The sequence below is a fragment of the Hyperoodon ampullatus genome (assembly GCF_949752795.1).
Source record: "Hyperoodon ampullatus genome assembly, chromosome: 5".
Classification (NCBI taxonomy): domain Eukaryota; kingdom Metazoa; phylum Chordata; class Mammalia; order Artiodactyla; family Ziphiidae; genus Hyperoodon; species Hyperoodon ampullatus.
Genome location: NC_136918.1, coordinates 118,807,527 through 118,832,131, shown reverse-complemented (window position 1 = coordinate 118,832,131; position 24,605 = coordinate 118,807,527). Strand labels below are relative to the sequence as shown.

Genomic DNA, 24,605 nt, shown 5'->3' with positions numbered 1-24,605 from the left:
AACTCTGTTAACAGGGGAAAAGAACATTGGAGTCATAAGACCCATCTTAGCTGTGTACCTTTGGAAAATCATTTAACCTCTTAAAGGACAAATTTTCTTCTTCAGTAAGATAAAGTTACCATTGGCTCCAAAGAGTTGTTTAGAAGATTATGTTTAGTTGTATTTAAAGTTTTATTTTTTAAATCAAACTTATTTAATCCTTTGGTGGATCAAATTTTTTCAAACTAAAAAGTTTTGGTAATTAAATCAAAAGATGCATTCCAGGGCTTCCCTGGTGGCGCAGTGGTTGAGAGTCCGCCTGCCGATGCAGGGGACACAGGTTCGTGCCCCGGTCCGGGAGGATCCCACATGTCGCGGAGCAGCTAGGCCCGTGAGCCATGGCCGCTGAGCCTGCGCGTCCAGAGCCTGTGCTCCGCAACTGGAGAGGCCACAACAGTGAGAGGCCCATGTACCGAGAAAAAAAAAAAAGCATTCTATCACGCATCTTGGAATCTTGCTTTTTTTTTTTTTAAACCTATAAATATACTATCATATTATAGATCAGAAGTTGGCAAACTATGGCCCATGGGCCAAATCCAACTGGCCCTCTGTTTTTGTAAATCGAGATTTACTGGAACACAGCCACACTCATTAAATTATGCATTATTGATGGCTGCTTTTACACTACAACACTTGAGTTGAGCAACTGCAACAGAAACCAGATGGCTGACAAAGCCTAAAATATTTACCACTGGCATGTTACAGAAAAAAGTTTGTTGGCCCTGGCCATAAATGACTATAAACTGAATTGGACAATGTATCCAAAAGGAATTAGGGGAAGAAAAAAAAAAATCAAAGAAATATTAAAATATATACCTAAATTTAATGCCCCACAATGCCACTCCAAAATCCTAAAAACAATCTAAGTTTCAAATGCAATTGGATCTAGAATAAGAAAATCTGGGTTACATAAAATATAAAAACAATACTAAGTTTATTAATAGTTTATTTAGAATTGCAAAGTATATCTTTGTGCCTCTTCAAATTAAAGTCAATTATTATTTCTATTATAAATAGTATTTATATCTATTTTATACAAATTATATTTTTACCTGCTAATGGCTTGCTCCTCATCAGTTATTCCAGTCTCCCTGAATGCCCTGTTTGATTCCGCCAAACTCAAGGCAATTGCTCTCTGAAGATCATCTTTATCATCTCCAGTGAGATCAATCACATCTGAAAAGCAAAACTATCTTTCTCAAAATTAAAAGTCAAACAAAATGAAAGGTAATTCTTATAATGGAGATTTTATACCCAATATACCCTTTCCAATCAAAGTCAGCACCAACTTAATTCTGTATAAGAGCCTCTCTGAAGAGAATGCAAACACTTTTTAAATTGGTTATACTTTGAAATTTAATGTTCTTCTCTATAAAATATACCTAAAGCAATTAAGAGTATAAATATTTTTCATTACAGAGGAATCTCAATATTTACTATGAAGTCTCTGATTAAAAGCTAATCAGCAGAAAGACTGCTAAAAACAGGTTCTTTAACAAGAAAAATTGAAGCCAACATAATTAAACATTTACATTTATGCTTTCTGAAGTTAACCCAAATACACACACATTACAGTCGGCTATACTACCTAGACATTTATCAAAGTATAATAATTAAATGAGCTCTCAAAAACTATGTTTCAGAAACTAATTGACCATATATATCTATATTTATATACACTTTTAAAGTCTGGATGAATGTATGAAGCTGTTAACAGTGGTTAATTTTGATGAGGAGGGTTATGGGGAGAAGGAAGTGTAAGGATCTTTCACTTTCTATTTTCTGTTCTATGCATTCCTTTTAATTAAAAAAAAGTTTTCATTTCCCAAAAGAGAAAACTATGCAAGTAAATGACAGGTTTTCTTTTGTTAGAATAAAATAAAGCAGTCTAGATGCTGTAAGTGTTCTTCTTCCAAAGAATAAAGTCTACAACTATTACCACATTCAAAAAAACTGATTTTTAATCCAATTTCCCAATATACATCGATTTATTTCCTTACCTCAAAAGATGTCAAGAATACTCCTATTATCATTTAAACAATGGTAGACCATAACATGTTGCTAAGTAGGATATTACAAAATAATGGGATGAGAAAGAGAAAGAAGTATAGCTGTTACTACCTTATCTTTGCATAGTTGGGATTATGCTGTTTGGTATTCTGGACAAGTTTTATAATCATTTTGTTTATTTGTATTCGAGACATGTTAAAATTAATTTTTTTCTTTGTAATCTTAGAATATTATAAGAGGGAAACAAACAAAAGGGTTGGGGATGGGAGATAAAGTGTCTGCATTTTACCATCTGGCTACAGGGTTATACATAACTACTAGAAAAAAAATATTTTGCACTTAATAAAAAATAAAGTATATTGATAGTTTCAAAAGTCTACTTCTATTGTTATATACACTTTTTTCTCCAAACAGCAGCTTATGAGAATATTAAAAATAACAGTTGGCCACAGAAGATTTTTTTAATATTCTTAGAGAGTATAACAAAACCTCACAAAAATGTAGTAAGTAGGGTCCAAAAAATTCAGTTAAGTAAAATGTGGAACAGAGTTATAGAGCAAGTGAAATGATGGAGCATGCATACGTACGTCAGCGGGCCAAAGGTTTCCTAATTCTGGTTTACAAATTCCAAGTCCACCAAACCACAGCTGTAGATGGATATCACCTGGGTGTAGTCATTCAGTCCAGCTGAAATACTGATAAAGAAGCTAGGACTGGAGAGGCATGAAGTGGCCTCATAAAAATGAGAACTATCATGGTCATTAAATAATGACTAGAACTTGGGTGAGTAAAGAGAGAATAATGGAAGTAAAGAAAATAACTTGAAAATCACAGAGAAGCAGAAAAACAGGTTTTGGGGACACGATCAATTAGCCCTCAACCTCCAATCTCTCATCCTCCTTGTGTGCCCTCTACAACTACAGAAGCTGAAAAGATTAAAACAAACAAACCTATTTTCCTGATTCACCTGCAGCTATGGTTCTGGATAAAATTGAGGTTACACCAATCGGATGCATTAGCATGAGATTTGGAAGGCAGACTTGAGGAGGGAAGCCACTATCCTGCTGTTTTTGGCTGTTTTTCTCCAGCATGACTGAACAGATGTGGGCTGTTCCACAGTAGCAATCCAGTATCCAATTTACAGCTTCAGGTATGTCAAGAGATAGAATAGAAGTGGTAACCAGACTCTGCACTTCAATGCCCAGGCACAGCTCAGTGGCAGTTACCTAATCCTGGCTGCTTGTTCCCTGGGCAGCAGCTACAGAGCTATGTACGTTCTTGAACCCAAAGGCAGTCTCCTGATTCACTACCTTCCTGACTGTGGCAGACGGAATGTCTTCCCTGGCTGGCCAGTCCTGCAAGAATCTAGGAGTCATTTCAGAAAGCTGAGCTAGAGATCCTTCCTCCATTGCTTCCACTGATTTTCTTAAGAACCTAGTTCCCTGTATTAAATTTCTTCTTTGGAACTATCTAGAGTGTTTACTGCTTCATGACTGACAAGTAAACCGAACTGGCTAGAGCAGAACTCACCTAGAAATGGCAACAATTTATACTTAGAACTTTTCAGAATTTAGCAATCGTAACTCAAGCAACACAAAAGCAAAAAACTAGGCAAGATGCTTTTAACCCTATTCCATAAATGAGATAATGAAGTTGCAAGAAATGAAGTCTAATAGTATAAGAATAAAGAATGGTACACAGGCTTCAAATTTGAGTCTGCAAATTATTAAGTCCAGTGGTCTTTCCTCCATACTAGCAGTATCCAAGTGTAATCCATGGATCCTTGGGATCCCCAATGACCCTATGAAGGAAGGGGTTCCTTAAGTAAAAAATATTCTCATAATAATACTAAGATGTTATTTGCCTTTCCTACTGGGGTCACATTTGCAGTGATTATGCAAAACAACAGTGCATAAAACCACAGCATCTTAGCACAAATCAAGGCAGTAGCATCAAGTTAATTATATTACTACTATGCACACCCATTATTCAAAAAAAAAAAGCCAGTCTCTCTTAAATCCTTGATAAAATGAGGAAACTAATTTTATTAAATCTCAAACATTGTTTTACATGTTCTTTTAATTCTATGTGACAAAATAGAAAGTATGCATAGTACTTCTGCTGTATATCCAAAGTATGCTGTTGGTAAAGAAAAACACTAGTACACTACTTGAGTTGAAAGCTGAACTGATTTTTTTTTCATGGAGCACTATTTTTACTTGAAAGAACAACTGACAAACTACAAACTACGATTATTCAGACGTCAGTATTTGGCAGACATTTTCTGAAAAATAAAGTGAGCCTGTCACTTGAAGAACAAATGAAGAGTATTTGTTGCCAATGATTAGCATGGAATTTTCAAGCAAAAATTGAAACTTCAGAAAACTTGTTTCTACCACTATGAGCTTGACATCTTCCCAATACTTAAAGGCTTTTCTGGTGAAATCAAGTGATATTAACAATTTCTATTTGTTCTATAATGTAGACTTTCTTCCAACATTTGGAAGGAAACCTTTTCCAAATTACCAATGCACTGTGTTATTAAATCATGCATGGATAAACAATCCATTCAAAGAGCAAGATAAGACACTAGGAGCATCTTTTGTTCTAATATTTGGTCTCTGACCCAGTTCCTGACATAGAGCTCCTATATCACTTGGCATTTCCTAGCTTGATAGGAACATATTTTGCTGTAAGGAGGTGACTCTGGTGGATTCCTAAATAGCATCAGGATGGGCCACTGGTCATCAGAAAGACTAAGCCGGGCTTCCCTGGTGGCGCAGTGGTTGAGAGTCCGCCTGCCGATGCAGGGGACGCGGGTTCGTGCCCCGGTCCGGGAAGATCCCACATGCCGCGGAGCAGCTGGGTCCGTGAGCCATGGCCGCTGAGCCTGCGCGTCCGGAGCCTGTGCTCCGCAACGGGAGAGGCCACAACAGTGAGAGGCCCGCGTACCGCGCAAAAAAAAAAAAAAAAAAAAAAGAAAGACTAAGCCATGATGAGAAGCTTGGAACTTTGAGCCCTACCTCCCATCCTCCAGGGAGACATAAGGACTGGAGATTAAGTTAATAATCGATCAGGCCTACCTGATGAAACCTCCATAAAAATCCCTACAGTACAAGGTTTGGGGAGCTTCAAGGTTGGGGAACATATCTACATGTTAGGAGGGTGGTGCACCCCAACTCCACATAACAGAAACTCCTGGCTTGGGACCCTTCCAGACCTTGCTCTATATACCTCTCCATCTGGCTGTACATACTTTATCATAGCCTTTATTATATAATAAACCAGTAAAAGTAAGTGTTTCCCTGAGTTATGAGCCATTATGGCAAATTATCAAACTTGAGGGGGTCTTGAGAACCCCCAATTTGTTGTAGCCAAGTCAGACAGAATGTGGGTAACCTGGGGACCCACTACTTGTGATTGGTGTCTAAGGTAGGGGCAATCTCATGGGACTGAGCATTTAGCCTGTGGGGTCTGATGCTAACTCCAGGTAGATGGTATCAGAATTGTAGAACACCCAGCTGGTGTTGGAGAATTGGTCGTGTGTGGGGGAAAAAAACTCACATATCTGGTGTCAGAAGTATTATAAGTATGAGCAGAGGAAGAAACAAGCAATTATAGTCTTTAATGCTAGAAAGGTTAGCTGACCACAGACTATCAGTTCTTAACTGAAAAGCTGGGACTTGTTCCTTTAAGTGATGGAGAAGGTTTATTTATTATTTGTAGTTTCACTATAATTACAATAATTTTTTCCATGATGTTCCCATTACTTCATAAAGCTTCTTCTTTCCATGGGTCATTTTAGAACAATACAGAAATCTTGAATTATTATAATCTTCTCACATACCAAATACATATGATTTTAAGAACAGATATTAAGAAAATAAAACTTTATTTTAATAGAATGGGTAATCCTAAATTTATTTTTCTGGAGTTTAATGAATTTCTTTAAAATATGTAATAAACTATCAATTTCACAATGAAAAATAGCCCTCTATGATTTTCTTATGTGTTTATTCAAAAAGGAACAGAGAATAAGCTTAGCAGTAAACAATTTCTAATTGGCAAAAGTCAACTATAAAAACTTAGCCTTTGTAAAAATTCCATCCAAGTACCAAAGTACTATGAATATTTTTCTGTCAATGCCAAGGGAGGACCTTGGTAAAACACCAAACTTTGTTTGAACCAATCCTCCCTCCAGTATTAGTATTAGCATTAGTGTGAAGAGAATTCAAGGGCACAAGTGTGGTAGTGTCAGCTGAATAACACTGTAGAAAATCACGTTACAAAAGCCTATGAACAGTAATCTACAACATTTCAAGACTGACCAAAATAAAACATTTTTTCCTGTAAAGTCAGAAATATATATACCAAAACATAACATCCACCCTAATAAATCTTCCACTCTCCAAAAACTTACACACCAACTACCAAACATTTCTCTGCTAACTCCAAAACACAGAAAGTCATCAACTTAACAATAAATTAGACTTCAAATGTATGAATTGTTTATCACTCATTTTTTCTCATGAAAATGGTATATAAAATGACGAGGCTTCCAAGTTAGTTCACAAGAGCCAATTTAGCCCATAATCTAACTGAATATATGCAAAGATTTTTATTTTAGAACAAAAAGTTCTTTCATTATTTTCCTTACCTACATAAGGCTAAACCTAGGGGAAACGCTTTTTTATTTTTAATAAGCCAAGCTTATATTTACCAAATACATATCAAAGATACACCAGCAAAGATTTCTAGGCAGGGGAGTGATATGAGTAGAAATAACTGTTTTGGGAGTTAGAGGAGTTAAAAGTGCTCAACAAGAGTTTGAGAAGAGTTGTGAAAAGAGGAGGTACCAGAGCAGAAAAGATCTCTGGCCCACCAAAAGGACAGGGATACCCTTAAGAGAAAAAAGCAAATATGAAGAAAGAGATGGTCAACGGATTGGAAATGAGAAAAATACCATTCTCACTCTCACTCTGCTTCAACCACGGTTGTTGTCCTCACCATTCACCTCCTGAGCCAAAAACATACTCCTACCTCAAGACCCCAGCCTGGGACACACCTCCCTAAGACATCCTTGAGGTTCACCCCTTCACTTCCTCAGCTATCTGTACAAATGAAACATTTCCCAACCAACCTTCCATCTAAAATAGCATACCCCATGTCTGAACTACAACCTCATCCCTGCCAGCCTCTGTCCCTCTACCCTGCTCTATTGTTCTTCATGAACTTACTATTATCTGACAATAGTTATTTATTGTTTACTGTCTTCCCCCTATGTAAACGGAGACACTTTTTGATTTTTTAATAGCCTAAAAGAGTACCTGACACATATTAGGCAATCAATAAATATTTGTTAAGCAAATAAAGGTTAATATCTAGACTATGGAATAGAAATAAAAATTAATGAGTCATCTCCACAGCGGCACTAGTTAGAATACTTGAGAGTATATACTTTATCCAAAATTTTTTCTAGTAAAAGGACAAACAGCATAATAAAGTATCATGTTAAAAGAATACTTAAAATCAAGAAGACATAAGCAATGTAAACTGTGTTGCTCATCCCACTCTCCCATCCTCCCCTGCCGTCAGTCAGTTCTCTTAAGATGTTCCTACTTTTCCAATCTTCTCATTGCTAAACTCAGATTCTCCAAAACAGTGACGTCCAATAGAACTTCCTGTGGTGATGGAAATGTACTATTATCCATACTGTCCAATAAGGTAGCCACTAGTCACATGTGAGTACTATTGACCATTTTAAATGTATCTATGGCAATGGAAAAAACTGAGTTTCAGTATTACTTAATTTTATGTTTAAATTTAAGTCTCCACATGTAACTATTGGCAACTGTATTGAACAGCTCAGCTCTAAATGGTCTTGCTCTGTTTTTAATAATAGCTGCTAAATTTATAATGGCAGCATTACTAAGTAAGGAAAGTAATAATAAAGGAGCGATTCTTGATTTCTGTCATCTGTTTTACTGTGTTTTCCAACTTGGAAAAAATTAAAAGTTAACATTCTATATTAGTCAACAAAAAGTGCAAAGGCCCATGGCTATCATTCTGTCCTAAAGTTAAAAGAAAATTCATAAAGTTATACAAGTAATTCTACAGTGTATGTCTAATATAGAATGTGAGTCTAATTGCATCCAATCAGTTACAAGTAATTTTCATACCATTGTAGAAGCTCATTTTTAAGCTTAACATTGACTTTTGGTCAATCATCAAAATAGTTTTATGCATTAGAAATCTCTACAGAAAGAGATTTAACTTCCATTTCACTAATTTCTTTTTTCTATCTGCAGATGCTTGTTTAACAAATTTGGTGAATGGGAAAAATATCAGTGTTCAATTAATAAAATCCTAAACTGCTTAACATAAGTGATTTGCCCTCAGCAGGGGTGAGAACACTAGACTGGGATCTATTTATCATTTGTGCTTTAAATCACTTTTAGGCTAGCCAAGCAATATAACCAAGATTAGAGTTCTAGGACAGAACTTCAACATTTTTCTCACTTTCTACGCAATCCTCACCAAATAATTCAAGTTCTTTCGGAGGATTAAAAAAAAAAAAATACAGTGTGTCTTAAAAAAAAAAAATACAGTGATTCTAAATTTGTGAAGAGTCTACCACTTAACACTCACTCCAGTGTGTTATACTAATTTCTCTAAAACTTAAGCCAATATGCGGCATTATTTTCTGTGTTAAAATTACCTACCCAAATCCCTCTTATCTTTTGATCCATACTTTGATTGCTCAATTGTAGCACATCTCGTTCTGGCGGGTATATACCGTTTTTTTCCTGTTTTAAAAAAGTTCAAAAGAATTTAATGATCATGAAAGAAAGAATATTACTATTTGATTTCAAATTGGGCAAAAGCCTTATATGGCCATGTCTATGACAGAGTTTGCCATGACACAAAGACCTCACACAATCTCTTCTCTGATTACTAAATACACCTATGATATCTCTATATCTTGCATTGTTTCCTAGTTCCCTTTGCATTTTTAACTGCAAAACTCCTAACACAGTAATTTTCTCATTTAAGCGAGAGGTATAAGAGGCACTCATTTGACAATTCACAATATCCAATCTAGACAGGAGATGTAAGTAATTTAAAAAGGTGCCTCAAATTTTTGCTAACAGTACTACAAAATGGTTTGGGTCTTTCCCCAGAATTCAACAGAGTATTATATTACAGTATGGAATGTTACTAAAGCGATACTTCTTAATTCCTTATTATGCAGAGTACAAGCTTTCCTTGAAATGTTTCCTTTTTCTCTCAAAAATGAAAGGTAAAAATACACTGAGAAGGCCAACAATTGAAAATGTAATTACTCCTTCAATATTAAAGTTCACAAATATGTGTTCTCCTAATCAAGTGACATAATTTGCTTTCTATTCTGATATACTTGGGTATATGAAAATTTCCCAGCAACCCCAAAAGTGACTTCTATGGGATATTAGTTTGAAAGCTAAATTTTTCTAGTCATCAAAAAAACATGTATTTTAGATCTTCTAAAAGAGACCTTCAGTTATAAGCTATATTCTAGCTTATAACAATAAAGAACCATTATATATTTAGCATTAGAGACTTTTATCTCAAAATATAGATGTTTTGTCAGCACTAAAACCAACAGATGACACACTTAAAGGTAGCAAGGTTTTGTTTATGCTTTAGCCTGGTTGTAACAGACTTTATACTTAAAAAAAAAAAAAAAAAAAGAAGAAGAAATTGAAAAAATAAAAACCCTTACCATATTTGCAAGAATTAAGTTCGACTATGGTCAACTTTCAAGTAACAATGCATTTCACATAAAATTGAGAAAATGCTCAAAAAGGGTTTTATATCTAGAACAATCCCTTGAAAACTTCCTCACACTCTGATCACTTCAATACTCCACACTCCTTCAGCACTTACAGAGTTTTCCCAAGAGGACTGCGTTTGAATATATATATTCATTTGTAATTATTTTCTATCCTTCCCACGTTTTACCACCCCATCCAAGAATTAAAAATACACAAAGATTTCATTTCTACTCAGCAATTACAGCATAGTAATTTAAAGAATCTGCTGAATGCATGACATCTACTTACTTTCTCAGTTTTAAACCTTGTAACACTTGGTATTATACAAGTGTCATAACACTTGTAGTATTATTATGACACTACTAAATTTAAATGCTGAACAAAGACTATTTCCTAAAGGCAGTTGTACTTCTTAGAACTTTATGAAAGATGGTACAAATTTGTTAAATAGAAAAGAACTATTGTCACCTCATCAGCTATATTTTTCTCAGTTTAATACTAATACTATTATAATACAATCACCCCACTATATTTCTACAAGTTTTTTTCTCAATAATCTCAAACCAACTTTATGAATAATGCACTATCCAAATTATTCAATTATTAAATATGAATTAGCATCCTGGTTAGAAAGACAGCTCATTTTATCAATAAAGAAACCACAACAACGAGCAATTTGCTCAATAAGATAATCAGTAAGATGAAACCAGAAACTCCATCTCTCTACCATTCCTTTCAAGTGGAATATGAAAGTACTTAGTGCATATTTGCCGAGAGCTACACATACACACACACACACACACACACACACAAAATTTTTTTCAATTATTAACAAATGGGACACATGTTTTCTGAAATCAGGTTGCTTCCTCCCTAAGAGCACCTATTCAAATCTCTCTTTTTGTCCATAACATTTTCACTATTCCTTGTCAAAAGTCTTGAACAGGTGTTAACATGTGACTTAAACAATATTTTCTAATTTTCACACAGCAAATAAGACATAATCTTTAATGACAGTCTTATAATCCTAATTCTCCCCTGCAAATCTATATATGCTGTCCCACGTCTCAAAGTCTACCATCTACATTGAGTTCACAGCTATCATTCTAAAATCTTTCCATCCTTTCAACTAGAACACTGAACCATGTTTTACTCGGTTTTGTCTCCTTCATTTTAACCAGCTGTCTTCAGTCAGAATCTTTCTTTTTTTCCTTTTTCTACCTAATTTCATTTTCCTCCCAAGTCTCAGAACCTTGAAAGATATGTTATTCTCACATACTAATTCCTCCTCTATTTATACCACTTCTCTTTTTTCCAACTTCTTATAACAAGCTTCTCAACCCTGTTCAAGAGAACTTTCATTGGTTTCAAAACAGCTTTTTTACACATATTAACAAAACAACTCAACACTTTTTGTGAAACAATAACATCCTATTATAATGGTGGGACTACCAATGGTCTCTTGCCCTTTTAAGTTTAGTTCGGTAAGCAAGAAAGGCACAGCAAATAATTTCAAAATAGCACAGTAACCTTTAAGACAGAAGTATGCTCTGGGTGTCAGAAAAGCCCTTGGATCAATCTAGAGGCTAGAGGAAACATTCTAGAGCCAGCAGCTCTTAAGCTAAGTCTTATAACATCAGAAGAAATTAGGCTAGGGATAAAGGCTGGAGGAGAGTCCAGACAGAAGGAACAACAAGTGTAAAGACAGAAGAAATTAAATAGCACTGGGTGAATGAGAACTTCCAATCTATTCTGTATTATCACAGTGTAAAGTGAGAGGAGGAAAACAGTAGAAAATGAAGGTAGAGATGTAGATAGGGGCCAAACCACACTTTGTCTTGAACCTGGACACAGCAATTGAGTCTGTCTTACATACATAAAACTTCTCCCATCACCTATTACATGTGTGAGATAGGAGTATCCTAGCTTTGGCTGACATAAGACCATTTTTGGAGCAAAAACACTAAGATTACCTTGAAATTTTGAAATTAAAATATTTTATCAATGAACATTAAACAGCATTTAATGTCAATCAATAGCTATAAACATCTATGTGAATGGGATCTTCCTGCTTGTTTCCTAACTTTGAGCAAGTCTATAAAACAAAATCAAAAATTCTCTTCAAGTACAAGTTAGTAATCAAACTTCTCAAATCCAGAATGCATAGAAATACCCACATTTTATATAATGCAGTTATTACACCATAATGAGATAGAGATAAATGAACATATTTTCCAAAACTCAACTATATAAGCATAAATTATTCATATTATAAAGAAAAATTAGAGTCCCGTGTAAAATTTTCCATATGTATGTATGTGTATATGTGTATTTATTTATTTTGTTATGTTGTAGTAAGCCTTTTTCCAAGATCTTTATTCTGGAGAGGGGTTGGAGTTAAGGGAAGGAAAATTCTGTTAAATAGCAAATCTATCAGTAATTAGAAACAACACTTTATCTTCAAAAATAATACTAAGATCTCTACCAACACTTAACATCAATAAAACAAATGACTGTGCCCCATTTAAAATTCCAGAAACTTTTGTTTCTTTAATGAGTAAGACCTTTAAATGTTCCATATTTCAAAACAATGAATACAATATGAAATGTTTTATAAAAGTATATACAACTTAAATATAGTCTTTTACTCCTAAACTGAAAACAAATACAGCAGCTAATAAAAACGTATGTGCCTTTCAACTACACCAAAAAGAACCAAAGCTGAAGTAGTTCCTTTTTTGTTCTTCACCTCTGTTTAAACAAAACACAGCTCCAAGAAAAATTTTTCATTATATTCTAATTAAAATATTAAGAAAGAGCAGTAAACTTACTCGCATCTGCTTGGCTTCCCACACTGATGTATCTATCATTGCCAGGTAGCGCTGTTTGGTAGTAAGTTGTCTCCTCCTGCTGAGGGGTCTTGGCATTCTTCGCAGTAAGGAAAGCCACCGCTAGTTCCAAGTTTCCATTACTATCCTTCAAATATCAAGAACGGAACATCAAATATTTTGGAATAACTCTATACATTCTCATATGATTATGTAATTTTCTTCATAACAACTAATAGTAAAAATCACTTTCAGATTTAAAATTATTCTATATGATTCTTAATTTTACAGTATAAATTCACTGTAAACAAAGTAGACTATATAAATAGTAATTCCTTTTTCTATTAATTAAAACTACTAATATAATGTAAAAATCAAGTTATAACTAATTATCCAATCATAAGTTACACTCCTAAACAAATGAACAAACTAAAAAATGTTTTCTGGAGCTGGCCACATAGAAGGGTGAAAAATACATATTTAAAATAGTACTTCAGCAAACAAGGACAACAAAAGATATTCCCTTTAGTATGTATGCTGAATGCCTACCTAGAGGCAAACTAACAAGCAAATATCAAAGACTCATAAGATGAAAACAGCAAAATGGTCTGAAGCTTGATAGAGAGACACACAGAACTCCTAGAAATACTCAATACTATCAAGATGAAAATCCTACCCAAATTAAATATATAAATTGTATGTAGTTCTCATCAGAAGTATACCTGGATACTCTGTTATAAAGCAGAAACTAACACATCATTGTAAAGCAATTATACTCCAATAAAGATGTTAAAAAAGAAAAAAAAGAAAAAGTATACCTGGACAAAATTATTCTAAAGTTAATTTAGAAGAAAACAGATGCTAAAATACTAAGAATTTTTGAAATAGCAAAATGAGACTTGCCCACTTATCTCTATATTCTCTCCACAGTTAACAATAAGTATAACACTAGCTCTATGACAGCTAACTGAAACCACATTATGAAATCCAGATATTAGTAATGAAGTTATCTTTGTAACAGAAGGCCATAACCCATAATACTACGTAGGCCTTTAGAAGTTTAGCATACACACGAAGCATAATAGGAAGCCAGTGGAAGGTTTTCGACAGAAGTGACATGGTATGACTTACATTTTAAAAGGATTACTCTGGCTGTATGCTGGGAATAGACTATAGGAGAGAATGGGTACAAGCAGAGAGTCCAACATTATTTGCTATCATATTAAATGTGGGGAGGGATAAAAGGAGAAAGAACAGGATGATTCCAAGATTTGAGGCCTGAGCAACTGGAAGAATGAAGTCCCCAACCCATCCTAACTCCAATTCTAGCAGCCTTTGAGGAGAGAAAAAAGCTAGAGTGCAGTCTGAAAAGCACCGCTGTTTTAAACTTTGTTATCTGTCACAACTGTTATAAGATTCTTAAATGAATCATCCAAAATATGGGTTTAGCATAGTCTATAGTTAGATAAGTAAACTAGTCATAAAATAATTGTAATAACAATGGCTAACATTTATTGAACACTGACTATGTGCCAAGAAATGTGCTAAGGGCGTTCCATATACTATCTCATACAATAATAATAAACTGAATGCAGCAGGGATCTACACTCACTTTGGCGGTATAAATAAATTCTCAAAATAAAATACAGTAAAAGTGCTAAAATCAATCAATGACATTGTGGCTCCCAAAAGTAGATTCCTTGTCAGCACATTGCTGAGAGAGTCAACTCATTATTAAATATCTTACAAATTTATGTTGAGCAACAATTAAGGTTTAAGTTCACTGTTTTCCTCCCCAGATACTGGTAACTGAAACAAAAGTTTAAAAAAAAAACATGGTCACACAACCTACCTCAAAGGAAATGTGGACAATAATTTAATTCTTTATGTTTACTTAATTTAGCATATACTACGTGTTTCCCAAGTTTAAAAAAATATATAAATAAGTGAATTCCCCAAATTTGCCCTGACAAAGTAATAGGTGCAGTCCCACACTCAGTGATAACAGAACGGGAAAGGCAATTTCTGAAAATAGACATGAAATGATTTAATCATATTTAGCAGAATAAAGAAGGGACTGGCAATCATCTAAATGTCATAATCATAAAAATTGAGGCACAATACATTTGCTTCCTCTCCAAATACTTACAGTGGCTTCATAACCATGCATTAAAATGCTCCTAACAGTACTGTTTCATCATTTTCCTGATCGGGGAAAAAAGCTGAAGCAAAGCTTCCAGTAAAAGGAGAAATTATATGTGGCACTGGGATCAGGCTGCTTGGTTTCTATTCCAAGCTCCTCCACATACTAACTATGTGATCTTCAGCAAGTCACTTTAACTTCTCTGTTTCCTTATCTTTTAAAAAGGGGATAAAAATAATACCTACGTCATAGTTATTAGGAGGATGAGTTAGCCCATAAAGTACTTAGAATAGCATTGTAAGTGCTTAATAAGTGCTAGTTATTATCACAATTATGATGATTATGATTACAATCATCCAAAAGATAAATTATTTCTAGAAACAAATTAAGAACTTTTGGCACAAAATCAAAAATGATATAATTAATGTTGTCTCTCAGAGCAACTTGCAAAGGACTGAAGCTATGTGTATGCCTATAGTAGCAAAAATGCTGTACTGCTGTTAGCCTTTGGCAGCAATCTATAAATAAACTTAAAATGCAGTTCTAGTTCTTGAACATCTTTCATTCAGTTGCTCTCTTTCAATGTGCATATCCATGTGATTTGACTCATCTGGGTGCCACTGTGAGGAAATGAGCATACTTCGTAAAATATAACAAAAATCATGCCCTTCATTTAGTGCATAATAGAACAGTTTGATGTTGAATATTCTTAAGGTGCAATGAATTGAATGTTAGCCAATTTACATTTCTCCTTCTTGGAAGAAAAAAATGTAACTTCTGATACTCTTAATTTTCTCCCACCTCCTCTTCCTCCTCCTCCTCTACCCCACCCTACCCCCCCACCCCCAATTAAACTCTAAAATCATGTCTCTTGAGTAAAACCAGCCATTAGCACTTGGATTCACTTCCCTCCTTTTTGCATGAAAAGTGTTTCACATGGAGAATTCTTCTTTCACTCCAAGGTATCTTGGAACATTAGGCTGCTAAAAGCTAACATGCTTGAAGTTGCAGTATGTTATGTTAAGTAAGGTTCTTACTTTATAAAAGTTCTTTCCTATATCTCTACTACTACCCATGGTATAATTTAAAAACTCAAGTTTCAAATATGGTAGGCAGTGGAGATGAGGGTGAACTAGAAACTGTATGTCGCGAAACAGAGGCCATACCTTCAAGGCTTGCTGTAGTATCTGGGCATCATTAATCCCAGTAATTTCTCTCAGCTGGTTCAAAAACGTCTGCTGGTGCTAGAGGAAGGGAAAAACCAAAAGTGTTATCTATGAAATCTGAAAATATACAAGGACAAGAAAATAAATGACCTTTGGGAAAAAAACAGAGAACACAAAATAAACTAGAGTGAAAAACAAAAAAACAATAGAACTTGACAAAGACTGAATAAATTTCATTCTTTTAGGAAGAATGAACCATACTGTGGTAGCCCTTATTCCATTCTCATGTTTCTAAAAGCCCATTCTTCACTGCCTAATTTATGCCTCCTAACAAGAAAAGGAGTGATCTGCCTGATGGCTAAACTTAAGAGGAACTAAGGAAAACAGGTATTCATTGGGCTATTTTAACTAGGGGAGGAGACCACAGAATGAAATCCAGGCAGCCTTATTAATCGCTCCCTCTCCCTGAAGTCAACCAGCATTGAGGCACCTAGGATGTTTGGAAAAAACATGCCTTTGGCAGGCCAAGCACTAGGTGGATATATTACACCAGGGGGATTCTACCCTATTCAAGGAAAAAAAGGATCATCTCATTTTCCTATCTGTCATAAAAGATCCGAAGTAAAACTGATCACTTGCCCCCATTTGCTTTAAATCTGTTTATACTCTATTGATCTATATCATCGACTATACTCTACTGGAGAGAAAAAGAGGTAGGATAAGATTCTACTACCAAAACCCTTCCCTAAACTTCCCTAAACTTCCCTAATTAAGAGCCATGCTCCTCCCTACATCTCTGCATTTCTTTTTTTCTTTTTCTTTTCTTTTTTTGCGGTACGCGGGCCTCTCACTGTTGTGGCCTCTCCCGTTGTGGAGCACAGGCTCCGGACACGCAGGCTCAGTGGCCATGGCTCACAGGCCCAGCCGCTCCGTGGCATGTGGGATCTTCCCGGACCGGGGCACGAACCCGTATCCCCTGCGTTGGCAGGCGGACTCTCAACCACTGCGCCACCAGGGAAGCCCCATCTCTGCATTTCTTAAAACAAGTTCCCCAAAACTGTAAGATGGCACCATGAAATAAAGAAAGCTCAATGGATATGACATGGAAAACAAGTCACCACTAGAATAAAAGGATCTGCTGAAATCTTCTCTCTTCCCACTAAACATTCGTATGTGACATTCACTAAATGTCACTCAATGTTTCCTCCTCCAGCATCCTGTCCAAGTTCTAGGTAGGATAAAGGGCAAAGGACAAAGGGTGTCTGCTAAATGACTCTGCGTTCTTTAATAAGCCCTATCTAGTAACTTCCACTTAAAGCCTCACTGAGCAGAACAAAGTCACATCATGTGGCCACTCATACTTGCAAAGGAGGTTGGGAAATGTATTTTTCAGCTAGGCAAAAAGCTTTTCTGCAAATCTGTTGCTAAGGAAAAAGAAAATAATGTACTGAACAGGCATTGGCAGTATCTGCCATGCCATCAATGAATTTTAATTTCCATAAACATCTTATTAAAAGCTGAGATAACTGAGACTAAAAATAAATTACGTAATAAAGTATATAAACAAAGGTCATATAAAATGCCAGAAAGAATCAAAATAGTTGAATAAAAGAACTGAACTGCCAAATTCACAGTGCTGAAATATGAGAAAAATAAAATTCTCTTTAGACATGTCAACTTTTCTACTTTCATTTTAAAAATTACTAATAGCTAGCAACGGAACCACGACTAACTTACAATACCTAACATTACAAATTAAAGATATATACAAATGTTATAGAAATTCTCCTTATCTAATTCAATGTCTTATTTTAGTGAACATAAAATATTTCAAAGATTTTACAAGCTTGTTTGTAATCACCCCTAATAGCACTCCAAACTCCATTCTTTACACAGAATATAATTTTCCTCAACTGCAATTATTCAATCGTGTATCAGGGAAAGACTATTGAATACACCAAAGAAATCAGTCATGTGTACAAATGATGCTCGCTATTATTTATAATGCTGGAAAAATGGAAACAATGCAAATGTCCTTCCACTAAAGAAGAGGTTCTAAACTGTAATGTGCAAAAGAATGCCTTGATAAATTTGTCAATAAAGAAGATTCCCAGGCGCCACACCCAGAAATTATGATTCCAGGGGCATCTGGATCTGCTAGGGGATCTGTTAGGGGATCTGCAATTGTAGGAAGCATCTCAAATGATTTTGATATAAATGAACCTAGAAGCACAGTTTGATTTAAGCAAACAACTGTATATTTTTAAATAGCAAATATATAATCTATACAGCAGTTAATCTTTACAAAATCATATTAAGCTAAAGTGGTAAAATACAAAATTTTGTGTGTATATGTTAATAAGTACAAGGTAAGATGTAAAAAGAGTGTAAAACCCAGAAAAGCTTACAGAGCCTGCATTGCCTTAGACTCCCAATTCTTCTCCCATCTCTGTACCCACACCCTTTGCCACTTCTCACTTCCTCCCACTAGAAACACGATATATTTCCTTGTTGTACTGATGATGGGCTTGGCCATGTGACAAGCTTTCATCAATGGCATATTAGCAAACAGTATGCAAGCAGACATGAAATGTGCTTGCATGGTTGGGCTTGCCCTCTTGAACTTCTGCAACTTCCTCAAGAAGAACATAAGCTGGGTAGCCCACTTGTTGCCCCAGAAGAATGGGGCATGTGAGAAGAGCCACCCCAACCAACCAATCTGAACACGATGACAATATTTTGGTATGCCACTAACTTTTGGTGTGGTCTGTTACACTGATAGTTGACTGCTAGAGAGTACTATAAGAATACTAAGTATTTTATGAAGAGAAGCAACGTCTAAAATTTTTTTAAATTAATTAATTTATCTATCTATCTATCTATCTATCTATCTATCTATCTATCTATCTATCTTTGGCTGCGTTGGGTCCTCGTTGCTGCGCGCGGGCTTTCTCTAGTTGCAGCGAGTGGGGGCTACTCTTCATTGTGTTGCGTGGGCTCCTCATTGCGGTGGCTTCTCTTGTTGCGGAGCACGGGCTACAGGCACATGGGCTTCAGTAGTTGAAGCACAAGGGCTCAGCAGCTGTGGCTCACATGCTCTAGAGAGCAGGCTCAGTAGTTGTGGCGCACAGGCTTAGTCGCTCTGTGGCATGTGGGATCTTCCCGGACAAGGGCTCGAACCCGTGTCCCCTGCATTGGCAGGCAGATTCTTAACCACTGCACCACCAGGGAATCCTAAGACTTTGTTTTTACTTAGTATTTTGTTCATCTTGCACAACAATGTCAGCTAAATATCCAAATAAAATAATTCAGGTGCATGGTTCTTCATCTCATGAATTTTGACTGAAAAATGAAACAATAAAGAGAAAAGGATGAGGGTGGAGAAGAAGGCAGAGTGGGAAGGAGAAAAAGTAAACGTATTTTCTTAACTAGGTTAGCAAGAAACGGGACCGAGATCTAAAGAGGTGAGCTATGAGAAAAATTCTAAGTTTATGGAAGAGAAGCCACCTCATTTGTCAAGTTTTCCCCTTTGTTATTGGCATCTTCCAGCTGTGCTTGTCCTGTCTTTGAAAATTTGCACCTTCATTTCCTACAATTTTTTTTTTTTTTTTGCTATTATTTCTGTTGTGATTAAGACCCTGGTCTTCTTTCAAGGTTTGCACCTTCTTATTTACCAAACTTCTGGTCTGATACACCCTGATCCTCAACTAAAAATGTCCTGCATATGGTGGGTTCTCTCCTCCTTGACTAGCGATTTTGGATCCAAGGTGGATCTAACCCACTATCATTTCTAGAATTCCTTTTCTGAGTTCTGAGGTCTTCCTTGTATGGATTTCCTATCTACTACAGTATAAGGAGGTGAGTGCAACCTGTTCACACTGCTGGACCAAGAAGAGCAAGACACAATGTTCAAAGAGATTCAATGGCTTGCAAACACCACAAAAATCAATAAGCAAACAAACCAAGACTATCTACAGGCCTTCAGATTCCTTCCTCGATGTAATTTTTACTGAGTGATCCTTAAGTGCCTATTACGTGCAAAATCCAGTACTATGCACTTCAGGGAGAAGAAGGCATCAGTAATTTCAATATAAAGTAAGGGTCAGAGTGTTTCACAGAAATTCCTTCTCCCCGCCCCCACCATTCATCCTACGTAATGCTGGGTCTGTTTTAAATCTGTTTAAGTAAGACTACAGCATATTTAACAGTGGTGTAACTTCTTGAGAATGCAAAAAAGGATCACTGGCTTAAGCCAAAAAAAGAAGACACGCATTTATTATGCTCTTGCTGTATGCCAAACTGTTTTAAGTGCTTCCAGTGTATAATCTCATTTAATACATGTGCACGTGCACAAACATAAACCCTCTAGAAAGTTACTCTCATTTTATAACTAATAGAATATTTAAGAGACTAATAAGTACAGAGACAGAAATGACTGACTAATTTTTCAACTTCCACAGCCCATGTCTCTTCTACATTTTCTCTATGGTATCTGATTTTGCAGATTAAAGATTCAGTGAAAAATGAAAACTCAGCCCAAAAATCCATTACTATGCTGACATAAAATACTTAGATAATGGTACAAGAAAACTGGAGCACTGATGACCACAAGGCAGGAAAGCTTTCTGTGTTAAGGGGTGAGTGACTCTTAAGTCAGTTCTTGGTTCCTTTGACTGAATTTCTAAATATAAATAAAACTTGGTTTAGTGCAAAAGAAAGAAAGACAAAGGTTTCCATCTTCAGGAGAAAAAACGGTAACTCTTAAAATAACCTCTAAAAAACCCTCAAAATCTCTAAGAAAAGAAGAAAAAAACCCAATTTGATAGAAAATCCCAACGTATTCATAAAATTCAGAATCACATGCCCTAAACTTCAGAATCAGCATTGCTAGGCACCAAATGGTAAACATTTCAAAGTTACCTATCAATGAAAGGATTAACTATACTACTGCCTTTAAGGTACATAACCATACATATATCTATTTTTACAAATACCTTCTGCATCTACCTAATTAACAGTGAACTGCCTTACTTCATGTTATCTCTTACCATAACAAAAAGTTCCCAAACTTCATCGACAGATAATTTCAAGTACATAATATATCCTTCAAGTACATCTTTGTAAGACCCAAACCTGCCTCTAACCAGATATATAAGAAAAAAAAAAAAAAACTTCATTTCTTTAGTCTCGTTTTTTATTTTTATCCGTAATTTTAAGGAGGACAACATGATGACCTTTCATTTCCCTTCATATATAATAGTCTATGACCTCTCTGAGGAACTTTCCTACAGTACAACACTTCTCATGGCTTAAAGGGCCCTTTGCATGCCCCAGCTATCTCTAGCTTCACCCTGCACTACTCTCCCCTTCTTCCTCTTCCCTCTTTCATTAGGGTCTACAAAATACTATTCAACTTCCTAATTCAAAGGTCTAACCTTTCTGTTAAGGTTAGAGGTTCCCCTGACACTTACCACAGCTTGTAATAACATACTATGTTAATCACCGGACTCTAAATCGAAGAGAGCACAAGACCGTCTATTTCGCTCATCACTGTGTTCCTGGTAACTAACTAGTACTGTGTCTGGCACACGGTAGGAACCCAATAAATACTGACTGAATAAATGAATATAGCAGAGTTTGCAGAGGTGAACTAGAGTAAGTCAGATCACAGGGCTTGAACTCATCCACAAGAAGGAGGTAAAAACTAATTATTGGAGATGGGAACAAGAAGCATGCGTAAATCGCGCCACTTAGCAAATGTTCTACACTTTCCTACATTGCACCTAGAAGTTCACAGAACACTTTATAACCTAGTTCTGGTCCTGTCAATCCTGCCTGAAGGGGAGTGTATAGTACAATATTGTTCAAATTCCCAGCTGCAAATAATTTACGTATTAATCTCAAGAATAGTTGGGGTATCCTGTATTTTCTACTGCCAGAGAGTTAAGGTTTATCTCAATCTTGCTGGGTTAACAGCACTTTATATTTTATTTATTAAAATAAATCAATCACATACCTCTATGGATGTATAAATCTAAAAGTATGCTTTTTTATTCTTCACTATTTACATTTAGCCTTAGAAATGCTAGAAATTCTGAATTTAAAGTCTTTTCCCACCTTTTTATAGAATCCAGAGCTACAATCTTAAGCATTATGTAAATCCCCCCAAAAAATAAGAAGAAAGTGAAGAAATGAGATACTTTGTTCACCCTCAAGAAGTGTTTGTTTCCATCCTTCCTCACCTAAGAGTTCATACCCTTACCTTCCACTCCAGCCCTTCAACCAATCTAACATCTGCATGATGTCCATACCCCTAATAGAATCTTCCATCCCTATTAACTGGCAGATATAAGACATGTATCAGAAGTAGAAACTCTAAACACAATTTTCCCCAAATATACTGTTACACAGCGCTATAAGCTAAGTTCACACAAAGTTAAATACATATCTTGGCCAAATAAGAACCTAATACCATGAAACATGGTTTCTATGGCAATATGCATTTAGAGTTCCAAAAACCCAACTTGCAAAATCTTTTGGAACTGTATTTTTAAATCAGAATGCCTATATTATGGAATATGTGGGTAAACAAAACTTCTGTGAATCAAATCATATCCTTGAACTGCAACGTTTTCAGTTTAAATAAAGTATATATTTAACTTGTTTTTGATGCTAATGATCTGGCTGATTCCTAATATACCTCTCTAAGATATATAAAATCTTTGCATCCAATTAAATCTTTATGTGTCTCTTGGTTTCTGTACTTAAATTTTCATAATTAACTTTCAGTCCAAAAATAAAATCCTTTATACTAATAAAAAAATAAGCATGCTCTACATAGAACTTTCAGACTACAATACTACATAATTCCTAGCAGCTACATGTGTCGCAAACAATTCCTTAAAGCGAATACAGTATTTGGTCACACTAATTACATTCATAATACATCCTACTGACTATTAGGAACTCCATTCTTCTAGATATAATGTTAGATTTAATAAAGCTTTCTTTCCCGGACCCATAAAAGAGCCATTTGCAGAAGCCTTCAGCCTCCAGCACCTCAGCAAACTTGTCCTCCATCCAGTGGGCTTCAATCCCAACCTCTCCAATAAGAACTGAATCTCAGTCTTGGGGCTTGGTAAGACCTCTCCCAAATGTATTCCTTCCTTTATTCTTTAGAGTTCTCTTTGCACTTTAGTAGCCAATCATCTATTACTAGTCAATACTTCTTTGTAAACTTTCCCTGTTCAAATTACTGTGTAGTTTCTGTGTCCTAACTGGACTCTTACTCATACAACTTCCTTAAAAGCAATTTTTGTATTCTAATAATATGTTAATGATGCAATTCTGTACCTTTAAGAGAATAAGTCTCAAAAACAAAAGGAAGAGGAAAATTAACCATATATGGTAAGTGCTACCCAAGAACCACCGCTTACTGAGCACTTATTAAAAGTGTATAAGGCACCAGAGATTTCATTATGTGGGCATGATCAATTAAATCATTGGCCATTGGTGACTGAGCTCAATCTCTAGTCACTCTCCCCTCCTTGAACTGGGGAGTGGACTGAAAGTTCTAACTCGTTAATCATAGTGGTTGGTTTTTCTGAGGCACAGCCCGCATCCTGAAACTATCTAGTCCTCCAACCAGGAGTTATCTCATTAGCATACAAAAGACAGTAAATTTCTGTGGCAGAAACCAGGGGAAAAGACTAAATATTTACTCTTTATTTTACCACACCTAGCCTTGTACAGCTACTTGTAGATAACAGAAGGCACCAAATTGTTTTGTTTCTTTGTCCTTGCTCATGGACTTCTCCTTGTTTAGAATGCTACCTTCAATCTCCCCATACATCTTCAACATTACCTCCTCTATGAGGCCTTTCCTGTTCTTAGATCCTCTCCTTGGTGCTACCAATATATCCTGTATATACTTCACTTAACTTCTAATATAATGTATGCATTTCTGGCTCCCACCCACCAAACTATAAGCTTTTCTATAGTTATTATTTATTTCTCTATCTGCTTAGGACAAAGAATAAATGAACGGATGGACATGATAATGAGAGTCGACTGGGTATCTAAGCAGAAATGTACAACAGGAATTGAAAACCTGAAACAAGAGTTTATGTGAGGGTGAAAATTTTATTTTGAAAATACAAACTTGGTAGTAATGAACATATATGACTGAGAAACTACATCATCTCTCTAAGTTTGCAAAGAAGAAAGCAGAAAATCAAAGACTAAACCTTGGAAAACTCCTACAGTTAAGTAGACACACAGTATACGGTATTAACAGCCAAATTTTACCATGCTGTACTGCCCAAATGTAAATAGTTTAAATATATGTACTGAAAGTACACAGCAAAAGCTGACAAGCTTACAAAAATCTTGCCCATAGCTAGGCCTACTTGCTACTATCTTCTTACCCATCAATTCTCAACTTCTTTGTGTTTGTAGTACTTGTTCAAATATTAAATATTTTTGGCAGCATACTTGAAAAGGTTTAAAACTTTCACCACAACAAAATTCAACAACTCCTAAAGGAAGTGGTAATAATTACAACACAATTATTATTCCAGTACAACAATACTGTCACATGGTATCT

General features: G+C 35.6%; 1 protein-coding gene across 3 annotated transcripts in view; it reads right to left on the bottom strand.

Moving 5' to 3' along the window:
• USP25 (ubiquitin specific peptidase 25) overlaps positions 1–24,605 on the bottom strand; it is a gene marked incomplete at its 5' end in the record, with an annotated part of 145,661 nt that overhangs the window by 109,714 nt on the left and 11,342 nt on the right. For all 3 annotated transcript variants that reach the window (XM_079704213.1, XM_079704214.1, XM_079704215.1), the window contains 3 exons: positions 1,092–1,215; positions 12,695–12,839; positions 16,001–16,078. In XM_079704213.1, coding sequence (XP_079560339.1) covers positions 1,092–1,215; positions 12,695–12,839; positions 16,001–16,078 — 347 coding nt within the window. The remainder of the gene's footprint in view (positions 1–1,091; positions 1,216–12,694; positions 12,840–16,000; positions 16,079–24,605) is intronic.